The following is a 24,531-nucleotide window of genomic DNA, read 5'->3' on the forward strand; positions in this document are numbered from 1 at the left end:
ACTGCATTGGGGTAACCAGGGATTTAACTATCACCTCAATAGTTGCAGAATGACAGTCAAATGTACCTCATCAATCCCAGCCTGGGTTTCTGCCTGGGAATTGGCCTTCCTTCCTACTTGGCCAGAATCAGGGTTCTGAGTTCCAAAAAAATGCTGGCTTTTCACTGCCCTCCTTGTGTTTCTCCTCTGATGACTCTTCCTACTTGTCCTCAAAGGAAGGGAGGGGGGAGCAGGATTCACAAACTCTTAGGGTTTGGCAGCTGTGTAATTAATCAAAATCCTGTCCAGCTCCTCAAAAAAATGGACAGATTACATTTCCACTGTTGGACCTCTTCCGGGAATCCCTCATTTTAATGTAAGTCTTCTTAGCTGTTTGCTCTTTATCTGGCATGGGTCAGTTTGCCAGAATCCTGGTTGTGGCCCCTCATGGACATCTGCTTAGTTATGTCTACAAAAAGATCTTTATTTCACAGGAGCTTGCTCCCCTGATGAAGATGAGATCTAGTGTCTCAGTATGGCTCTAAGCAGCTGCTGGAGGCATGTTGTAAACCTTCTGGATTGTAGCAATGCTGATATATTCAAATTCAGGGGCAACTGAGCAATTCTGGCCCCATGCCAGTTTTTAAATGCAGGTGGGGACATCCAATCCCTGTTTACTTATGTGCTCTCCATTGCTCTGGGATCAAGCTAAATTCCCGAAGCTCAATCTTTTTCTAATGCAGATGCAGAGAAAGAGTTTGAAACTTGATTTAACTAGTCAAGTTCTAGCCTAGGCTATTACAGAATTCTGGCACAGGGGAAAATTAATCCCTATAAATTATAACATTTTCTATTTTATTTAAAATCACCATTCACTTCTGGCCACCATCATTAAAGGAATACTGTATCGAATATAGACAGTTGACTAACCTGTGTGGGTTCTTCTATGTCTTTGCAGCTCATCACTCCGTGTAAACCTTTTGCCACAAAACATCCAGTTACACACAAATGGTCTTTCTCCAGTATGCCAACGAAGGTGTGCCCGGAGATGAGATGTTTTCCCATAAACTTTTCCACATCCTTCGATATGGCAGATATGTTGCTTCTTTTTTCCTGGCTCATTGCTGCCTCTGACAGGATCAAAAGTTAAGCAGTTAGGTAATTTTATTTTAAAATATTATCAGCTCTCTAAGGAAAAATATGAAATTGTAAAATTAAGTTGATTATAATCCTCTTTCTCAATAGACAATCTACAAGAAACACAACAGTAATACAAGGAAAAAAGCCCCCAAAATAAGGGAGACCCCACAAGACGCTTAAAGTTTTACTGACAAACTGATATTACCTTCCTTCTCCTTCTCTACAATTAGGACATGAGCAGGCAACTCTTCTTAACCTCTTGCCAGGTTGTACTTCCTGGTCAGAAGCTTGCTGGGCTTGTTGTAACTGCACTTGTGTGATCTGATCAGGACTAACAGCACCAATTGCTGCATTAGCAATGCCTCCTACTGCTACAGTTACAGGAGCTATTGTGGCTTTCACTCCTCCATCCTGTCCTTGCTGTTGCCCTGTAAAATAAGAAAATCTTTGTAAATTTTGGTGGTCATCTCAGAAAGATTACAAAATTATATTTTATAAGCCTTTTGTTCATGAGAACAAACATCCACTGTAGGTTGGTGAAAACTGCACAAAAAATATTAAATCCAGTAAGTTTACCAGTGTGCTTTAGTATGCTACAAACAGGCTTATACCCCACTTTAGAGAGCCCTGATTAATACAATAAATTATAAAAAGTACAGTAAAGCAAAATATGTGCTCTCAACAGGAAATAACTAATTTTACAGGCATCTTATTTCTCTAGAGAATTAAGAAAGACATCAGTAGAAACAAAGCTTTACACAAAATTCATTTTCTACTGTTGGTGCTTTTCCTCAGAATAAGCTTGGAAACCATATTCCTCTTTAAAACTAACACACATTCATTTTTAAAGTTGTTTTATGGTATTAACCAACTATTTTTGCAAGCAACTGAGCCACAAACTTAATCTATACATTAAAAATGCAGTATCTTGATGTATTCCATTAGAGTATCTTCAAAACAAATTTATATTTCATACAAACGATAAATGTTAAAAAAACTTTAGCGCTGCAAAGTCAGGCATGTAAAAAGTAGGAAATGCTAGAATTAAGACTGCCCATGCAACGTAAATTCTGCTCCAATGTGTGAATTGAAATTGAATTGAATTGAAATAGTCTTTAATTACATGCTCAGATAGTAATTATTCTGATAGCACTATGAAACTGGCATTTCCGAATTTCCAAGTGCTTGACTTAGCAACCTTAGTAATACTTTTAAATATTTAAATTACCAAAGCGTTTAAAAATGAAAACTGAAAAAACCCAGAAATTCTGTCATATGCAACTTTAATCATAGAATCATAGAATATTAGAGTTGGAAGGGACCTCAGGAGGTCATCTAGTCCAACCCCCTGCTCAAAGCAGGACTAACCTCAGCTATATCATCCCAACCAGGGCTTTGTCAAGCCTCAGCTTAAAAACCTCTAAGGATGGAGATTCCACCACCTCCCTAGGTAACCCATTCCAGTGCTTCACCACCCTCCTAGTAAAAAGCTTTTTCCTAATGTCCAACCTAGACCTCCCGCCCTGCAACTTGAGACCGTTGCTCCTTGTTCTGTCATCTGCCACCACCGAGAACAGCCTAGCCCCATCCTCCCTGGAACCCCCTTTCAGGTAGTTAAAGGCCGCTATCAAATCCCCCCTCAATCTTCTCTTTTGCAGACTAAACAAGCCCAGTTCCCTCAGCCTCTCCTCATAAGTCTTGTGCTCCAGCCCCCTAATCATTTTGGTTGCCCTCCGCTGCACTCTCTCTAAGTTGTCCACATCCTTTTTGTAGTGGGGGGCCCAAAACTGGACACAATATTCTAAATGTGGCCTCACCAATGCCGAATAGAGGGGAATAATCACTTCCCGTGACCTGCTGGCAATGCCCCTCCTAATGCAGCCCAATATGCCATTAGCCTTCTTGACAACCAGGGCACACTGCTGACTCATATCCAGCTTTTTATCCACCGTTACCCCCAGGTCCTTTTCTGCAGAGCTGCTGCCCAGCTCGTCGGTCCCCAGTCTATAGCTGTGCATGGGATTCTTCCTTCCTAAGTGAAGGACTCTGCACTTGTCCTTGTTGAACCTCATTAGATTTCTTTTGGCCCAATCCTCCAGTTGGTTTAGGTCACTCTGTATCCTATCCCTACCCTCCAGGGTATCTACCACTCCCCCCAGCTTAGTGTCGTCCGCAAACTTGCTGAGGGTGCATTCTACCCCATCCTCCAGATCATTAATAAAGATGTTGAACAAAACCGGCCCCAGGACCGACCCCTGGGGAACTCCGCTTGTGACCAGTTGCCAGCTAGACATGGAGTCATTGATCACTACTCGTTGAGCCCTATGCTCTAGCCAGTTCTCTATCCATTTTATAGTCCATTCATCCAACCCATACTTCTTTAACTTGCTGATAAGAATACTGTGACAGACAGTATCAAAAGCTTTGCTAAAGTCAAGGTATATCACATCCACCGCCTTCCCTACATCCACAGAGCCAGTCACCTCATCATAGAAAGCAATCAGGTTGGTCAGGCATGACTTTCCCTTTGTGAATCCGTGTTGACTGTTCCTGATCAATGACAGTCTGCCTCCAACCACCGCACAGGTAGTCATCATAGTTTGAATTCCAGATCTTATGATCCACAGTGCAACCTACTATCACCTAAAGGTAAAGAAATAACTGGTAGCAGCAACCAAATGCCAGAAAGTTACGCATATACACACGCAAAATGCTAGAAAAAAGTAAAATATTCAGTATCAGGATTCCAGGATTTTGTTCCTGACTCTTCTCTAAGAGTATTAGAGCAGTGGCTCTCAACCTTTCCAAAATACTGTACCCTTTTCAGAAGTCTGATTAGTCTAGTGTATCCCCCCCCCAAGTTTCATCTCACGTAAAATCTACTTGCTTACAGCACACTGTTACTGAAAAATTACTTACTTTCTCATTTTTACCATATAGTTATAAATCAATTGTAATTTAAATATTGTACTTACATTTCAGTGCATATTATATACAGCAGTGTAAACGAGTCATTTTCTGTATGAAATTCTACTTTGTACTGACTTCACTAATGCTTTTTATGTAGCTTGTTGTAAAACTAGGCAAATATCTAAATGAGTTGCTGTACCCTGTGGAAGACCAGGAGTATGTATACCCCTGGTTGAGAACCACTGTATTAAGAGTAGTGGTTACAGATAACATAACCAAGCACATAGATTTGGCATGTTCAGAGTTAGAGCCCTGTGCGGATACAAATAAGTGGATCCACATCCGCAAGAATAAACTTCTATCCAATCAGTAATCCGCTCTCCCTCTTTTAGATGTATCCACATCCATACTGCCAATCAGCTGTTCAGCCCAGTCCACCGCCTAACATCTGTTCAGCCCTGGCTGCCACTGATCAGCTGTGGTGCCTGGGGCTGGCAGCTGCTCCAGCCCTGCCCCAGAATTCACAGAGGTGCTGGAAAGTCAATTTGTGACCATCCAATGCACAATCTGCAAAATATGGTCCACATATATCTGCATCTGGGGATGTGGATATCCGCAGATATAAAGCCAATATCGGATTTGTAGGCTCTATTCATAGTGAAACCCACTGTGGCTTAGTGAATGATAGGTCTGCCATAACAGATGGAGGTCCCAGCTATGCCAGCAACTACCTTGCACAGTTTCTATGACAGTAATGGGAAGATTTATCATCTTTCTCCCTCTTTTAATATGAAGCTCTATTATCATTAGCCTTGTTACCTGAGAGTAAAGAGGGAACATGTCACCTTTTGGATTTTTAATTCTGACTATTAAAGCCGGTCAACAGTCCTTTTCCTTTGGAGAAGGGGAGAGATAACAGGTGAAGGTAAGACCTTCACCTTTCCCTGAAACTACTAAAAGAATCTACTAAAATTCTTTGAGGGTGTCAACAAATATCTGGAAAAACAACGAGAGTCCTGTAGCACCTTAAAGACTAACAAATTTCTGTGGGCATAAGCTTTCATGGGCTGCCACCCACTTTGTCAGATGCAAGTCTGCCTGTATCTGTGCGAGTTTTTTCATGAATTTGGTAGATTTCCATTTCATACGGCTAGATTCAGTGCCTTCCATGGTGAAAAGTTCCAGAAGGGTAGCCGTGTTAGTCTGTATACAGCAAAAACGAGAGTCCTATAGCACCTTAAAGGCTAACAAATTTCTGCAGGCATAAACTTTCGTGGGCTGCAACCCCCTTCGTCAGATGCAAATATCTGGACAACGGTTATCCAGATGACATAGTGTACTCGGACTTTCACAAAGCCTCTGACAAGGACCTACACCAAAGGCTCTTATGCAAAGTAAGTGGTAATGGGATAAGAAGAGAGGTCCTCTCATGAATCAGGAGATGATTTAAAGATGGGAAACATAAGGTAGGGATAAATGGTCAGTTTTCACAATGGAAAGACGTAAATTGCAGGCTCCCTCAAGAATCTGTACTAGAACCTGTGGCTGGTTAACATATTCAGAAATGATCTGGAAAAGGTGGTGAAAAATGAGGTGGCACAGTTTGCAAATGATACTAAATTACTCAAGGTAGTTAAGTTCAAAGCTGACTGTGAAGAGTTACAATGGTAATACTATAAGATCTCACAAAACTGAGTGACTAAGCAACAAAATGGCAGATGAAATTCAATGATAAGTACAAAATAATACACACTAAAAATAATCCCAACTATACATACAAAATAAAGGTTCTAAATTAACTGTTGCCTATAAAAGAGCTCTTGGAATCATCAAGGATAGTTCTCTGAAAACCTCTGCTCAATGTCTAAAAAGCTAACAGAATGTTAAAAACCATTAGGAAAAGGGTAGATAAGATGACAGAAAAATGATACTATAAAAATCCATGCTATGCGCACCATGAATACTATATAAAGTTCTGATCGCCCTATTTCAAAAAAAATATATAATAGAATTGGAAAAAGTATAGAGAAGGGCAACAAAATGATTAGGCGTATGGAACAGCTTCCATATGAAGACAGATTAAAAAGACTAGGACTGTTCAACTTAAAAAAGAGAAAACCAACAGGAAATATGATAGAACTCTATAAAATCATGAATGGTGTGGAGAAAGTAAATAGGGAAGTGTTATTTACCCCTTCACATACCACAAGATCTAGGAGTCACCCAATGAAATGAATAGACAGCATGTTTAAAACAAATGAAAGGAAGTATTTCTTCACACAATGCACAGTCAAGCTGTGGAACTCACTGCCAGGCGATGTTGTTGTGAGACCAAAAGAATAATTGGGTTAAAAAAAGAATGAGATAAGTTCATGGAAGATAGTTCCATCAATGGCTATTAGCCAAGATGGTCAGGTATGTAACCCCATGCTCCCAGTATCCCTTCACTCTGACTGTCAGAAGCTGGGCCAGGATGATGGAGATGGATCATTCGGTAATAACCTTGTTCTGTTCATTCTCTCTGTAGCATCTGGCACTGGCCATTGTTGGAAGACAGGATACTGGTCTGACCTAGTATGGCCATTCTCATGTTCTTATAAATACAAACAGAGATTTCCTTTTAGACCAGGTAACATGAGGGGTGGGCTAAGGGGACATTCCTATAACATCATTTTGGTTCACGTGACAGAGTAGGAACACCTGCTGCTTCTCCAATACTGGTGAAAGCAAGAATGTAAACAAAGCTGCAGCAGAAGGGAGGGAGAACCATAATTCTGCTGGAAAATCAGAAGAATAGAAGCAATAAAAATTTTAGGAGATGGACCTTAAAGAGAAGGTGCAGCAAAAGTGGATTGACTAGAAAGAGGCTATTTTAAAATCTGCCTTAAGGACCAAGGAGTGTAAGTATCCTCAAAAGTTTTCCTGTTACTACTGGGTAAGAGCTGATCAGCAATGGCCCCTTCACAAAGATCACTGCAATACCTGTTTAAAAAAAATAGTATTCCAGCATTGAATCTGCATCACTACTAGAATTGGAGAATAGGCCCAGAGAAGGGGCTCAGAGAAAGTGCCAGTTTAGAGCCCTACTGGCTAGGGTAATGGAAAACAAAAATGTGACACAGTTACCCTGCTTTGGAGTGAAACAATCAGAACAGGGTTCCAGTGCGAAGGATGGAAGTGAGCAGACACTCTCATGGGAGGGCCCAGATGAAATGGATCAGGGCTGACATGCTTGTACGTGCCATCATCTTATAGAAGTCCTCTCCCCGAACATTTCAATTCAGAGTAGTCCACTCCTTTTTTCTCCCACAATTTTCAACACGTTTCCCATTCATGGCATCTGGATACATAGCTGGATACATAGCTAATTGTTTTATAATTTAAATGTACAAAAGAAATGCAAAGTTAGGCACCCTGTAACGTTTTTGTAACTTTTATGTTGAAATGTTCCCAAAGAATATTAAGTTACTAAAGATAAGAGGGCAATAAAATGCAACTTAGTTTTCAGGTTCGACCCTCTAGGTCGGTTACAGAAAATTTATTTAGTAGAGAACCACTAGGCGACACTATGAAAGATAAAACCAAACTTTATTAAAAAGAAAAATGACTAGTTAAGCAAACAGGCATACAATTACACAATACTACAATTATACTCACACCCAAAGATGAAATGTGTATGAATTAACAATAAACTGCCCTTTACCATAATTATATTTTCACAACCTTCTCACTTGCTCTTTACATTACCCATTATTTAAAATTAACATCTGCACCAATGTCCTTCCCATACTATCAATATAGATAGCATTTTTATAAAACATTCACAATTCTCAAAAGCACTTTAAAAACCTTGCTCCAATCACTTATAAGCAAAATATACAACCCTGCGTCATGTCCTTGATAACTCTTACCTTCCCATAACACTTTGTCTCCAACTATCTCTAACTTTTCTCACACTAGCAACTTCAATTTCCCATGCTCCTCTACACACAGATTAATGTAGGCCCATAACCTAACTTCACCTTATTTTTTCTTAACTTAAAATGTCCAACAGTCTACATCCCACAGATTTTGGTACAAGTTAAACAGTATGCAACATAAGACACTACACTGCACTACTCTCTGGCTCTGAACTAGTGACAAATAGGAGCATTATAGGTGTTACAAGTGGCCAGGGAAAAATCCCCAAAAGCAGGAACCCTATTAGTTCCATGCATTCCCTAGGGAAGAGAGTGGGTTGCAGCAGGATGGGCAGTAGTATAATGCCAAGTGTTATAGGGAATTTGGGTTGCTACACAGCCAGCTAATAGACTGCCCCACGGATGCTACTATAAGCTAGAGCTGCTCCAGTTTACACTGGGGTCTGTAAAGCCACTTCTGCCCCCACCTGGCCTGTGACTTCTGTGCTATAGCTCTTGGGAGGCACACAGCTAAATATCCCCCTATACATAAACAAGGGAGCCAAGCTACAACAGTTGTCAGAAACAGTTTTGAATTTAAAATTAACAATAATGGTATATCAGCAGTCTTGTTTGCAAGATGGATGCTGTCAACTTTTAAAATCTCCTCTTAAAAAAAGTTAGAGAAAGAGTTTCCATTTGTATTTCTGATCCCCACCAGCAAAGAATAAAATATGCAAACTGGCCTAGGAGTTTCAGGAACCTAAGTCAATTAATAGCTTTTGAATTCTAAAAATTTTACTTACGTTCTTTAGGGCAATAATAATAGCTTCAAAATTTTTCAGACAGAAATGAGACTTTCCATTTGATAGTGTCTTTTTCATTTATTAAAAAAACTGATTTACTTATTTCATATTTAGTATAACAGGTACTGAACTGTAGTAAAAAGAGCTACTGAGAACAAGATATTACACAGTGTAAAATTCCAAGAACACAATGTAATAAAATAACTGCAGCTGCTGATGCTCAGTGGTTTTTCACAATTTGTTGCTGCTCCTGGAACAGATCATTGTATTACACAGCAGACTTCAGGTTTAGTTAGGAAGTCAAACAAGATAATGCCTCAGGTACTTTTGGATGGCTGCCCTGATTTTGCCTAGGACATCTGAGCAGATGGAGAGTATATATGCTATTGATTGTACAGCAAAGTGCTTCCAGGAAACGATTTCTCATACTGCAACGTTGTTCCAACAATTCAAATAAACTATCAACACAAGTTTGTTAATTTCTGCGAAGGCAAGAGACAACCTAGTTCATCTTTTTAAATGTTTTTGTTTTGTTTTTATCATTGATAAAAATATAGCAAAATGTGAAATGGTCATGCAGAATTAGTGGAAAAACTTTTTAAAGGGAAGTAATAAAAATTGTGATACTAAGAGTGGTTTTGGTTAAATACCCTACTTATTTACTTAGAAACTTCCTTTGTGACTTCTGAGTGGCAAAATCCAATATCTTGTTTTACATAAATTAAGTTTATTTGTTCTGCCTCCTACTTCATTAATAAAGATGTGAGCTGCTCTGCCTCCCAACTGTAAAATTTATTTTATGGTAGTGAAAGAGTTAATTTACCTGCAGCATTCTTTTTTTGGGGAAAAAAAACTTATCCAAATATTCTGCACAGTGGAAAATAGAAAGACTACAAGTAGTCTTTGTGATCGCCAGCAAGAGTGGCAATGCTTGAAGATCTGTTTTTAGCAAGTCTCTCCTTGCAGAAGAAGCTGTGCAGTATTTCTCCTCTTTTCCCCATATCTTATCTCCTTCTCCCTCAATCCAAAATTTAAAGTACTTAAAATTCTTCATCTAGATGTCCCACAGCAAGTTGAGACCATCTTGCACAAACAAGAACTCCCATAAGCAACATGTTTCAAGTTTTCCCCAATGCTTGCTTACATTCACAGAATTGTCACAAACACCCTTATGCAAAGAACTTGTGTTTGCAATATTGCTTCTGAAAATGCAGTAAATTAATAGCCAGAGATACATTCAAATACAACAGCTTTGAGAGATCATCTGGCTGTTCAACATTAACATCTTTGTGGAGTGAAGGTATGGCAAATATATTAATGATAGAGTCATTTTGGGCATTGGTTGTTTTATCAAAGATAAAAATCTACATATCATTGTCAGTTACTTCATCAACATGGTCATCAAAAACTTTATAGAGATGTTCACTAACCATTGAGACATCAGTATGATCCCAATAGTCTAGGTTTGCCTCCAAACAGAAATGCAGAGCGGGGTTATCTAGCATGCTGAGTGGTCCATTAGCAGTTATAAATACTTCCAAATTAAACAAACAGCTATTTTTCTTGTTACATTATTATTATTATTTTTTTAACCTATTCACTGTTTTACAGTTACATTTTTCCTCCATAGGGCAGGTTGCCATTTAGAAACTTCATCATATACTTAAGGAAAGAGCTTAAGTTTTATTGCAATTGTAGATAACTTTTATTTTATGATCAACTGGAGTATTCATATAACAGAAAACATAAAATATAGAATATTCTGCTTTAATACTACCGAAATGGATATATGGCAGAAACATTTCTTACTTTAGAATCTGCTGTTGTATATCTTTTAAAAACTTTGCTTTAAAGTCTGCCATGCTTGTATACAGAATTCACTCATCTAAGACAACCAAAGACCGTCTAGTGTGAGAACTAAGCCAATCAGAAGAGAGGAGGTGAATGGTATGTTCTTCCCTGAGATAACAGTACTATTTCTTTTTGGAAGGGAGCATAGAGTGGAAATGGGAAGGATTTCCTTATAGATATTTCCTCTCTCCCCCTTGTCAAATGGTTTTAGCTTCCCTTCTAAGATTATAAACTTTATAAAGTAATTTTGTTGGTCAGGAGGTATGAAAAATTCCAAAGGAATGAAGGGAGGTGGTCATATGCCCAATTCTGGAGGGGGGAGGGAAAGGGGGGGTGACAAAATGGATCTTAAACTATTGTGAGGAGGAAAATGTTTCTTCCTCATTACAGCCTATAAAATCCTATATTTGATACTCTTACACAGACTCTCTCTTTACATAGGAGACAGATTATCAGTGTAAATTCCCAAAAATAGAACTACTGGGAATCAAGTATTTTCAATTTGTCAACTATTCAAGAAAAGATGGGAATATGATCAGAATACAGACATCATTTTTATTAACTTTAAGGACGCTTATGATAGTATGTTATGAGATGGCCTCTGGGTCACAATGAAAGAATTCAGAATCCCTGACAAACTAACAGAATGGTACAACTGTGTTTCTGGTTCAAAACTGAGTATGAGTTGGGAATGAAATCTCTGTCTCATTTGACATCAATACTGTACTAAGCAGGGAGATGCATTATCCCTAGAGCTTTGCCTCTGAAAAAAAGTGGTATGATTACTGGAAAATTCTCAGAATGGGGGTGAATTTAAATGGCTTGCATTAACTTTTTGGATATGCTGATGACCTGGTTATCAGGGGAGAAACAAGAGATATGGTGCAAAGAACGACTGGAGACTTAAAGAGATCAGCCAGAAAAAAATGGGACAAACTCAAATATATGGCTGTACGACAATCACAAGATATTGGACAAGCTCACTAAGCAATCAATAAACATAAATCAGTAAATAAGACAGTTTAAATACCTATGAGCATTAATTCCAAATAATTTGGTGAGGGAAGAAATTAAGGCACAGTTACAGTGTGGAAATGCCTGTTACTTCTTTGAAGAGAATTCTCCACTTCAAACAACTACTGAAAAAGACCAAGCTTCAGCTATATAAAATCATTATAAAGCCTATTGTTTTATATGCATGAGACACCTGGGCACTCACTAAGACGACAGCCAGCCAGCCAAATACCTTAGAAAATAAGTGTTGAAATGAATTTTTGGGCCGGTGTGGAGAATATAGAATAAGCTAACCGTGGGAGGTCTATGACAAACCAAATATACTAAATGTAATGAAATCCCAATGACTTCACCAGGCAAGACACATAATTAGGATGACAGAAGACAGACTAGCTAACTATGCACTTCTTGGAAGGACATTCTTGTGGTGTGCAACCAAGAAGATAGAGGGATAATATTAAGGAAGACCAAAGAGTTCTTAATGTGAATTACCATTAATGAGAAAAATAACCCTTGACAGAAAGAGGTGGGGGCAAATTGTGAGAGTGGCCAAGGACATCTATGGTCTACAAAGCTAAGGAGGAGTTAGCTCTCCGCAGGCCTGCTCACTTGTACCCTAGATCAATGGTAGCAACAGAGGAAGAAGAAGAAAAAAAACCACAAAATAATTAAAAAGAGAGAAGTCTGGTCCCCTTCTTTTACTAAAAGACAGTATTACGTTCTTCAGAAGAGGCAGCTCCCCCCTCTCCCAAACTGCCAACTCTCATGACATTGCGGTGTTGGGGTTTTGTGTTTTTTTGTTTTGTTTTTTGTTTTTTTAAAAAAGAGACTCATCTATTGGAATCAGATTACATGGGAATCTCAGCTTTCATTTGAAATAAATCAAGTTCCTAGTCTTCCTGGTTGTGGGGAACATTTTGAAAACATAAAGTATACCTTAAAGACTCAGAAACAAGTACATAAATAATGAAAACTCTTTTTTTCTTCTTTTCTATATCTCTTGATTTTGGGGACTTGACTCATGAGTTTTGAACCTTTGGCACTGGCAATACAATCATTACCGTAATCTCTTGTGCGTCCTCCCGCTCCTCTCAGTTGTTTGGATCGCATGCTTAGTTTGAAAGGCTCTAGACCAGACAAGCTGGTTCCAGCCAAGGCCACATCAGCACTGTCACCTCTATCTCAGAAGGTCAAATCACCTGGCCTATATCTACTTTACAGTCTTTTCTCTGCAGTACTTGGGGGGAAAAATGGTGGAAAGTTTGAAATTTAGGTTTTTCTAGGAAGAATATGTTTTCTACACATTTCCACAAGTAAGTGGTTCATTTAACATCTTCTATTAAATTCATAACCATTAAAATAAAACAGCACTAAACACAGAATCTGAAAGAATCTGAAAGATATTAGATAACAAGTTGCTGGTGGAAGAAGGCGAGCTAAGGTTATTTCAGGTACTTTAACTCTGTATTCATACTTTCTAACATTTCTGTAGTTTTATTTTTTGTTTTACCTTAAATTTTAAAACTTACAAATGTCTCTTTAAAGCTTCACCATTCTTTAGTAATTGTTTTACATCTTTACCAGACAAAAGCTTTGTAAAGCTGAAGTTAATTTTCCTTTGGATAACATTATCAAGGAAAATATCCTGCAATATGAAAGTATGTATTTGCCATCATGTATATAAAGGTGTACGGTAGCTGTTTTCTGAAAAAGGACAGAACCCCTCAACATTAGTGGCATGGAGAAATAAAATATGGGAAATCATTTCAATGGAGAAAAAATGACAGCCAGCCTTTCATTAGGATCAGAGTTCATAAAATCCGATTAACATTTTTGGAATATGAACAAAAAAGCTGATGAGACAGTTTATGAATAAAATGTATTAATACTTGTATGAAATGTTCTTGTATGTTACTGTTCAAATAAAAAGTTTTTAAAAGTAGATTAATATGGCTGCTAACTAGGATGTAATTAGAATATCATATGCTCCTGATTGATAGACCATGACCAAAATCTCTTTCATGTGATACCCAGAGACCTATTTATTATTTCTATTATGGTAGTGCCTAGGAATCCTAGTCATGGAAAAGGACCCCACTGTGCTAGGTGCTGTACAAACACAAAGATGGTCCCTGCTCTAAGGATCTTACAATCTAAACACTACTTAAATTCCTTTAACCTCTTGTAAGGTCTGCAGGCCATTTGTATGAGCTCCTGGAACATAAGATCTCCAGAGAAGTTGCTGTTGATGCAGAGCTTAGATGATCTCCTATACTACATACGTGACTTCTAATATCATTTGGCGTCCTCGGGGGACTCTGAAGTGCCAGAATTCTGAAGTCCATTCATTATTTGACACACTTGTCAGAGGAATACCTTTTGTGAACCTTTCTAGTTCTCCAAGTGAAAGTGAAGCTTTAAAAAGGTGCTTTGGTAGACCTTAAGTGTCCACATCATTTGAGGCAGGCCACAACTACTGCCATTGGTGTTGTTGACAGACTGAAGGGGAGTGCCGTGAACTGGTAATGGCATTGGCCCATCACAAATCTGAGGAATCTCCTGTGCTCATGAAAGATGGAGATGTGGAAATATGCATCCTTTAGGTCGAGAGCAGCGTACCAGTCTCCTGGATCCAGGGAGGGAATGATGGAGGCCAGAGAGACCATGAGGAACCTCATCTTCTTGAGATATTTGTTGAGGCAAGGCAGATCCAGGATGGGCTGTAGGCCCCCTTTTGCTTTCGGAATTAGAAAATAACGGCTTCTATCTCAAGTCTTGGGGAACTTCCTCTGTGGTCCCCACCCGCAGGAGGGCTTGTACCTCCTGGATGAGAAGTTGCTCATTAAAAGAGTTCCTGAAGAGGGACGGGGATTGAGGGGGTAAGAAGGGAGAACAGAAACAAACTGGAGGGTGTACCCCACTGCTATGGTACAGAATACCTATCGGTCTGTTGTTATAGAGGACCATGCAGGGAGGAAGGGCAATAAGTGGTCCAAAAATAAGAGGGAGGATCTATTCTGTACAGAGGCTGGCAGGTCATCCTTGGGCATGCCTTCAAAAGGCCTTTTTATTTCCAACAGGGTATCAGCTCAAGCCCTACTCTGACGGGGCAATGGAAAGTTGGCCCTGACGGTGCTTGTAACCTTCTCCCTTCTTCCGACTGGATTTGCATCTAGCCTGGCCCAAAAATCTGAGGCTGCTGGAGCCTAAAATGCTTCCTGGAGGCCGGGGTGTGTACAGGCCCAAGGAGTTCAGTGTGGCTCTAGAATCTTTAAAGCCCTGTAGCATGGTGTTAGTCTCTTCTGAGAACAGTGATGCTCCCTTGAAAGAGAGGCCTTGCACAGACTGCTGCACCTCATGAGATAGGCCTGAGGACCGCAGCCACAAGGACCACCTCATAGAGATGGCTGATGCCATTGTCCTAGCCATCGAGTCAGCCGCATCTAAGTCTGCCTGGAGGGAGGCCTTGGCCACCGACTTGCCTTCCTCCAGGATGACTGCAAATTCTTGCCTTGACTCCTGAGGCAGGAAGACATTGAAATCGTATCTCCCCAGAAATGCTTTCTGGTTTGAGGCTGGCCGTTGAATAAACGTTCCCGCCAAATAAATCTAGTCTTTGACGTTTTTGTTCTTTGGGGTGGCACTCACTTGTCTCTTTCATTAGCTGCTGAGACCACCAGGGAGGCTGTGAGTACACTTACAACTAACAACTATCTACACTAGAATACAATGAAAAAACCACTGGAGGCTTGCAGACACAAGGGAGTCGTTCCAGCAACCGTCACCAGGGATAAGAAAGAACTGAGAAGGTAGGGGCTGGAGCCAGAGCCAGAGCCAGCCCTACCACTGAGGGAAAAAGCTCTAGCACCAGTGCACATGAAGTGCCCATGCCTAACATGGAATGGACACGAGCAAGCACTCGAAGAACAACTAATTTTTTCAGTTCATGCCGTTTTAGTGATTTGAGAAAAGCAGTCCCCAGACAGCACCACAGAGCCTAAGGGAACCAAAATTGAGACTGCCTGTCTTCAGACCCAGCCCAGCAGTAAGGGCTGAAACAGTGGAGTTACCAGACCAGAATCTGACTGACGTATCTGGCCAACCAACTGCAGGCCCCAGAAAGCCTGCCCATGGCTGGGACCCCCCTGACACCTGAGCTGAGTCCAGGAAGGGACAACATTTGTGAAGGGAACTATCTGCAGTGAATCTAGTTACAGAATAGGAGAAGATGCAGCTCCTGGGTTTCTTTCTTCCACAAAAGAGCTGAGACTCCATTTTGTCTTCTCTACCTGAAAGAGCTTCCTTTCAGCTACGCCTGGTATGATTCCCCTGCACTGGGATTCAAGAGATGGCCAAGGTTTGAGACTGACAAGGAACACACTGCACCATAAAGGAAAGACTGAGACCCAAGATGAATTCTTGCCAGGAAGAACTGACTGCCAGCTGCATTACAGGGGACAACTAGGGCTTCCAAGAGAAGGGCATCACTCTTTTTCAAGCTCCAACTCCAACCAGCAGGTGGAAAGACTTTCGAGATGGGAAGTTATTTTTACTTCGTCTTGGGCTTTTGAGGGAGGAAGTGTATTTAAATTATTCTTGTAGGTCTGGTTGATTACTCATTTAGTTAACATTCTTGATTCCCTGCCAGTTCCCTTTCCTTTTCATCTGCTCCTAGTTTCCAAGGAATAAAATGATTTGTCCTTATAATTTGATCCTTGCTTCCCTGCAACTATGATGTGTAACATCCTATAGACAACAGGGTCTATTATACAGCCTGCCACCAGCTGGAAGCACAAAGCACAACAAACCTAAGGCCTACTGGTTCTAAAGTAGGTCACTTGGGGATCAGAAATGAGTCCATGAGAGGTGACCTTCTTAGCTCTCCTACACAGCCATGTCAAGTTCTGGTTTTCAGACCTACTATATCTCTCAGATCATCTTTTTATAATTCATTGGACCCTTCACCCATGTACCCAGTAACATGGATGCTATGTGGCTGACATCAGTGAAGAGAAGCTGTTCTACACAAGATCAAGATATTCTATTTCAGACTGGAAAATCCTACACAAAGTGTACATAGAATGCAAAGTGAAAATGTTTTTCCTCACAGCTTCTAAATGCAGATTTAGTACATTACAAGCTTTGATTTTGGTTATAATGGACTACTTGTCTTTAAAGCAGTTGGGTCTTGCTCTTAGTTCCATCAAAGTTCATGTAGCAGCATCTGCCTATTGGCCACTAGTCCAAAATGACTTGGCTTTGTCTTATCAACTGTTTGCAGATTATTAAAAGGATTGTCTTAAATTTTTCTACATGTCAGGAAAAGTTCCTCTTTGTAAGAGTTGAAAATTCCCTCATTGATATATCCACTATTTGAACCCATGACATCCTGTTCATTTTATCTGACAATTAAAACTGCGTTCTTGGTAGCAATCATTTCTGCCTGGAGAGTGAGTGAGATTGAGGCTCTGATGTGTCCCCCAGCTATGATATTTTATGCAGACAGAGTAAACATGAAACTTCACCCCAGATTTATACCTAAGGTGGTCTCTGACTTTCACATCAATCAGTAGATGCACTTATCAGTGTTCTTCCATCATTCATCTTCTAGGAAGGCAAGACTTCATGCTTTGGATACGAGAAGATTACAGTCTGTTTGCCTCCACAGAACAAAACAGCTTTGGAAATTGCTTTTGTGACTGCTCGTGGCATTTGGAAACAAGTCCAAAGGACAAGCTATTTCAGCACAAAGACTTACAAAGTGGATCACAGATTGTATTAGATCTTATTGATCTTATTAATATCACAGGATATCAATAAGTTGACACTTCCATCTCATATTACATTTCTTTCGACCATGCCACAAGTGACCGCAGCAACATATCTTAGAAGAATCCCCATAGCTGAAACCTGCAGAGCAGCTTCATGGAGCTTTGTTCAGACATTCACCAACCACTATTCATCCGTGTCAGCCTCTAGTTCTGATCTCAGTTTGATCAGGCATTTCAGCAATTATCGTTTAGATGAGCTCCTAGCTCCCACCTCCTGGCGAAGTTAACTGCTGGCTAATCATTGAGAGTGGGATGCATGTGTATACAGATAGTCAAAGAACAGTTACATATCTTTACAGTAACTGATTCTTCAATACATCTGGATCTCATGACCCACCATCCTTCCCTGCAGCTCAAAGTCTTTTGTCCAGGATCCTGGGTGGCAAAGGATAAGTGTGGCAATTGGGAGTGCTCCACCCTTTATGCCTGGGGTTGAGAGAGGCCGGAGAGGGGAAGGGGGAGAGAGAAAAAATTAGCATATCTGAAATGCAACTTGATTTTGTTTTCCCTTATGTATAATACCAGAAACTGAGGGAAATAATCCTTGAAAAGATACTTAACTGACTGATCTTTCAGCTACTGAATTTGCTAGAAAGAAAACAAATCCAAAAAGTGAGGCTTCCACTGAACTATTCAGTATAGTACCTAAGTTCGTGTTTAAGTTTGGTCTAGTGGGTTAAACTGACGTCTTGCAGAACAAGACTAAAATGCCACTCATCTCACAATGAAACAATGAGAGGAGAGACAGAAAATAGACAATCAGAGGTGTAAAAACAACCAGGCTTCAGGTATGAACATTAAAAAATGATGGTGATATTGCAGCAAGGATAGCTCACTTTAGTGCTGTGCCAATGTTCACAGCCCCATGTGACTTTATTCCCCAGGCCTTCATGCAACAGTCACAACTGAGCTATGGAATATTCTGATATAGGTCTTGCAGTCTCTCTTGTTGAAGCCGTTTCACTTTGTATAAATAAGTCATTGAAGCAAGGACATAACTTGGGTCTCCCACATCCAGATGGGGAGTGCCTTACCTATCAGGTTACAGATTCATTCTCACTCTCTGTTGCACGAGGACTATTTATTTATACACAATGAAACTGCTTCAACAGGAGAGACTGAAAGACATTCACATCTGAATAAGCCAGGGTAGACAAAAGTCTAATTTTTTTTAAAAAAATCATCATAAACTTGAGTTGGATTTTTTTATTTAAAGTTTTTTTTAAAAGAATAAACCAGATTAAAATTAAATGTGAAATTATACTAAGGACGACATTTTCTAAGCACCTAGAAGCAGAGCTTCTAAGCACCTAGAAGCAGAGTTTGTTAAAATGTTAAATCAGCTTTTGACAACAGTAGCCTCTTCCGCAGATGCAGAAGGAATATTTTCTTCATTTCAATTTAACTAGTTCAGTTCAATTACTAGCTCATTTAAAGTTAAGAAAATGTCTGGGAGTTGGAAAAAAAAAAAATCAGGAAAACTTGTTCTTCTCTTCCAATCTATAAATAAAAACAAGGTGAGACAATGAGATCTGCTAGTTCTAAAATTTTGAAGGACACAGGACCAGAAACAATCAATAAAATTCAAAGCCTCTTTGCTTAATAAATCAGTTCAAACATATTTTGCACTTAAAACTTTTTCTCTTTTGTATCCAGTATGATGCTGTATGATTAAAGATGACCATTTATAGCATTGGTATCACCACTGTTATACAATTGCAACAAATCTTGTACAAAGTATGTTAAATAAAGGTATCAATGGAAAAGTTATGATTTGTAAGTATGATTATCTTATTTATATGCATGTGTCATATTTGTTTGAAGTTATGAATATTGGCTATGTACTTGCATCTTAAATATGTTTTTTCCTGGGTAACATCCCCCTGATGGAATTTACAGTAGGGCTAGACAACTGTGTGTTGATGGCCCATCCAGGACATTCCTCTCACAATGGGCCACTGAAGAAACTCACCCCGTCCAAATAGCTCTTCCTGAGGATGCCTCAGACAGCGAGAAGCCAATAGCCACATCCTGTGATTCAGCAAATCCTGGACTTCATCTTGGGCCAGTAACTTTCCCGGCACCTAGGACATGGGCTTTGTTTTGGATAGTAAATTTCCAGGCACATGGCAGAGGATATAAAAGATCTGAGATGCCTCCATTTTGCCTCTTTCCTGCTCTAATTCTCTAGAAGGCTGGTTTTACAACTAAAAGCAGCATCTTAAACTATGAACTGAGGACCTTCCAATCTTTTGGATGTTACCAGAGAGACATTTGCAAGCCAGTAGTCTATTCCATGACTGCTACAAACTTGATATAAGGACTTTGCAACCATCTGTATGTATATGAACTATTAATCATTTTAATCATAGCTTCTTTTATTACTAAAACTTTAGTTAGTTTAAGGATTGGGTGACAGGGTGATATTTGGTTAAGATCGGAGATTCATAGTGAGTTGAGGATATGTGTCTGATCCTTTGGGATTAGTACCTCATATATTGTGAAAAAAGCTCTCACTATATAGGATTGGGTTGTATGGATGGGAGCCAAGGGCTGGAATGGCTAAAGGGGACTGTCTGACTTCTGGTTAACCAGTGTGGTATTGCAGAAGCTCTTTTGTTACTGGATTGGTGAATCTAATTATAGAATAAACCACCAGTTTTGGGGGATTGTCTGCCCTAAGTGTGGCATTCTCAGTGTGTTCTATCCCAGGCACCCAATCACATCTAGCATATAAGGTTATTTTATTTAACTAAAACAATGTGCAAATGCTGTTTGTGTATTTTTAATTGGATTTAAATTTCTGTTCAAGTATGACTTGACACAAATCACAAACTTAATTAGCTAGTAGATAAAAAATGTATCACTCACCATTTTCTAATGTAAAAAATATAAAAATTAAGAATCTGAATAAACGTAAGTTAAGCTATTTAATTACTTAAGGAAATGCATATAGATAAATATATCCTCCTGGTTAATTAGGGGTACTCTCCAGCAATATGGGGAACCCAAGTTTCATATCACTTCTCCACATTAGGCAAAGGGGGGAACACTGAACCCCTATCTTTCACATCCTTGTGAGCACCCCGACCCATGAGCTAGAGTTTATCAAGTTTTCCTCTGACTGAAGTGTGCCTGCCAACACCAGCAATGAACTTTTCCTCCCTCTTTCCACCTTCTTGCTAGTTTCACTTTGCCCACAGGATTCTGGATTGACAAAGTTGAGAACTGCTGTCCAAGTACTGGATATGTCAGTCCCCAGATGTTGACCGTGACTGCTTCAATTTATATAGATTCATGTTTAGAAGGTACTTTGTAACTGTAATGGCTAGAAGCTTTTATTTATAGTGTAAACCTTGATTTTACAGAATTTGATAGTGAAAAAGACAGCTTCTTACTTGCTACAATTAAGTGGGCAAGTGGAGTTTTCAAGCTTTATGTTACTGCATACCTCTTTCATGTACATGTTTTCCTAAATCCTTTAAGTGTCTGTATAAGGAAAAATTCAAGTATAACACTTCAGTTCAATCATTTGGTTTTTATTGTCTCCATTATGTGAGAATTTTTTTTTTTTTTTAAACCAACAGTTAATTTTTCTGTCATCATTTGTCACAGACTTAAAACTTCAGAACAGCTAATGGTGGAACATGAAACATGACATGAAAACTGAAACTGAAGTTGTTTACCAGAGACATATACTAACACCACAAATTAAGCACACACAAAGTACAGGCTGTTTCTTAAACTGCCATACATACAACTTAATTTTTTTCCCCATAAAAGTTAATGGCAAACACCACATGAATGAAATTTTGCAAAATACAGTATTTCTGAACAGTCACAAGTTACAACAGCATTTCCTCAACTTCTGAATGCCAAATCCAACTCTCACGCACCTCTTCAGAAACAATAAAACCAACACCCCCCCCCAACCTTACCATGTATTGTTAAAGGCCTTCCTAAAATGAACTATCAGAGTAGATTTTCATAATAGTTTCCTTTCTTACATTTTTGATGAGCAATTAAATAATTAACAATTTTTCTATTTAAAATATAATCAGAATTTGAGTTAGCACCCTGAAATGAATGGGGCATTTAATCATGCTCTCTGTAAACTCAGGCAAACACTGCCGCATCACTTAATACTGGTAATTTTAAAAATGTTTTCTTCACAATCCTACCAGCTAGAAACCTTAGTTAAAGCTAAGACTCTGGACAACAGGAGGCTTATCTGCTGCCCTCACCCCAGCTAGTTCTTTGTGCCCACTGGAGAGAGAGATGGAAACTCCATACACTATGAAAAATGTTGAGTTAGAGTCTGAGTACTCCAGAGATTATTTTGTTATTTTATAATCACAACATGTGGCCTCTAAACACTACTGCAATACAGATAATAAAATACTCCAGAGGACAGCATGATCTAGTGCACACGGTATGTATTTTAAGTTACATAAGACATTCTAACCAATGGCCCAATTCTACAGTCCTCATATTACTAAGAACTGAAGCCAAAATCAAGCCTTGGGTTCTAAACTGATCAGGCAAAGACCAATCTTTTAATTAACAGATTGGAAGAGTGCAATGATTCCCTGCCTCATGTTAGTCGAGACATCCAATTTCTGAGCCAGATCCTACAGTTCATGTTCATGCAAAACTTCTATTGACTTCAGGATCAGGCCGTGTGTGTCTTTAGGCATTGTGGATGACTAGAGCTACATGGCTCTTCCTAAGAAGCTCTCAGCGAGTTCAAGGTTTCAAGCCACAATCCATTCATGACCTCCAGATTGAGCATTAGGCGAAAGCAACTTTTCAGAATGTAAATCTGACCTTTCCACATCAGTCAGAAATTACAATCACAAAACGCCAGAACCTGTATCTATCAGATAACCTCAGCAACCCCACAGTTTCATCTGCTAGAATGTCCCATGGTTAACTATTACACTAGGATAGAGGTCTTCACTACAAATGCTGGGCAAAGCTTAATTGCATTGATCATGTCAGAATTCAACTACAGAAGTTAGAATTCCAGTAACTTTGACATTAACAGGTAAACATTTACAAGAGTGAAATGAACAGCATAAAACTAATACAAATTTACATAACGACTAACTACATTGGACTACCAAAAGAACAATGGAATAAAAGTTAATCTAGTGAAGTATGCCATGCACATATTTAATGGTTAATAAACTAACCTCTATGCACTGCTACTGCTTTATTGGCTAAGCTTGCAAAGGGCCTTGCATTCAACTTGACAGCATTTCTGTTCGTACCTTCATAATGTGATAACTTGCTTGCCACACCCAATCAATTCCACGATTTCAGAAAGTGTTCTAGGCATCAATGGCCAAAACCCTATTGATTTTGAGGAAAGCCAGAAAGGGAAATATGGAGGATTCATGAAGCCCCTCGTTATCTGATTAGCAGAGCCAGACCTTCAAGCACCTTTGCAACTATCTATAGGTCAAGCAACTGGTTGATGGCATTCATTAGTGCCGTCCAACATAATACCACAATCTCATCTCTGCCTATCCTCCACACAGAGTTGACACTGTGAATGGTCTATCTCCCAGACAGAAAGAATAATGGGGAGAAGGAGTGTGAACATAATCCTTGGCAAACAAGGGGAGGCTGAAAGTAGTACAGAGAGCCTCTAATGTGGGGGAAAGAGATAGGCATGAGGGGCACACAGAACACCACAAAAGGCAAAGATTGAGGGAATCTGGCATGCAGCAAAGGGGAGATAGGGGGACCTCTGCTATAGAGGGAGGGAAATGGGGATCACAGAGACCCCCATGTATGAAGTGGGTGGAAGTCACAGGAATCCCTGAAGTGGAGGAGGATGGAAGGGTGGTGCACACACACAGCTGGGGGGTGGGGAGGGAGTGGTGGAATGTAAGGAGCCCCTGGTGTGTGACCTCCACCCCCAGTGCAAACATGAAACAAATTGCCAAAGCCAAGACAGAACTTATTGATGAAGGACAACAGTACTTTGTAAAAAAGAAATAAATAAAAATAAAAAATACACTACCTGAAGACAATTATGACAGTTCCCTTTTCATCTGTATTTATGGATCTATGACAATGGAATATAATTATTAGCTTATAGTAGTTCACCTATTACGCAAATGAGAACATTTCTAGTAAAAAGCAGTGTCTTTTTTTAAATATTAAGTTTATAAATGGTGGTAGAATCTCTATTAAGTAACAAAACTCCAATCTAATTTCTATATGCGACATCATATCATAATGGAATTATCAGTCTATGTAGTCTCCTAATGAATAGCAATTTAAACTATTAACTAATGCTTTTCACTAGTGACAGTCAAAAATAAAACTCAGTTAATTTTTATTCCTCTCCTCTATCCCACAATATTCATATTAATGAAGAAATATTTCAAGGAGAGATGTGGTTATATTTCAGAGACTTTTAATCAACATTCACCTCACCTCATTTACAAGAGCACTCAGCCAGTGTGCTGTGTATGTGGGCAATGTTTTTGGAGGAAGGGACAAGAGGCAAGAACCTTCATCTACAGTGAAGCCTCCCTAGTACCATAGGACTGCCATATGACTTCCCTCCCCCTACTTTGTGTCTTGCTCTCTCTACCTGCCAAGAGAACACATCATAGCCTGGTCTGGGAAACTGTATGAATAGCAGCATGGTCAAAGGACTCCATATTATCCTTTCAGCCAAATTCCCACTTATGCCTAGTACATAGTAGAGGCTTAAACAGCACACAAGAAGCAGAAAATTTGTTGTTTCCTATACTGCTTCCCCAAGCAGCCTTCCAGTAAGAGTTCATGCTAAGGAGTTCTTCTGACAATATGCAAAAGCCCCCTTCCAAGACAATTCTCCAATCCAAATTGGCCAGCTAGCTCTACAGCAGAACTATTCAATCCATTTCCAGAGTGCAATATCACTTGTTTGAATCATAGCAGCGAAGAGCAGGCAAAGGTCAAGATTGAATGTTGATTACTGAGAGGAGACACCACTGAAAACAAACTTACTGTTTTTCAGTAACCCAGGAGTATTAATTGCAGCACAGAGTGTCAGAGTTTAAGGCCAGAAGGAACCACCAGATCATCTAGTTTGATCTC

General features: G+C 39.5%; 1 protein-coding gene across 1 annotated transcript in view; it reads right to left on the reverse strand.

Moving 5' to 3' along the window:
* SP4 (Sp4 transcription factor) overlaps positions 1 to 24,531 on the reverse strand; it is a 34,863-nt gene that overhangs the window by 5,895 nt on the left and 4,437 nt on the right. The window contains exons 4-5 of the mRNA XM_067562085.1: positions 1,325 to 1,547; positions 910 to 1,109 (exon numbers count right to left, since the gene is read on the reverse strand). Of these exons, the coding sequence (XP_067418186.1) occupies positions 910 to 1,109; positions 1,325 to 1,547 (423 nt within the window). The remainder of the gene's footprint in view (positions 1 to 909; positions 1,110 to 1,324; positions 1,548 to 24,531) is intronic.

The sequence above is a fragment of the Emydura macquarii genome, unplaced genomic scaffold (genome assembly GCF_026122565.2).
Source record: "Emydura macquarii macquarii isolate MOO-44397 ecotype Brisbane River unplaced genomic scaffold, CSIRO-AGI_Emac_v2 contig_2422, whole genome shotgun sequence".
Classification (NCBI taxonomy): Eukaryota; Metazoa; Chordata; order Testudines; family Chelidae; genus Emydura; species Emydura macquarii.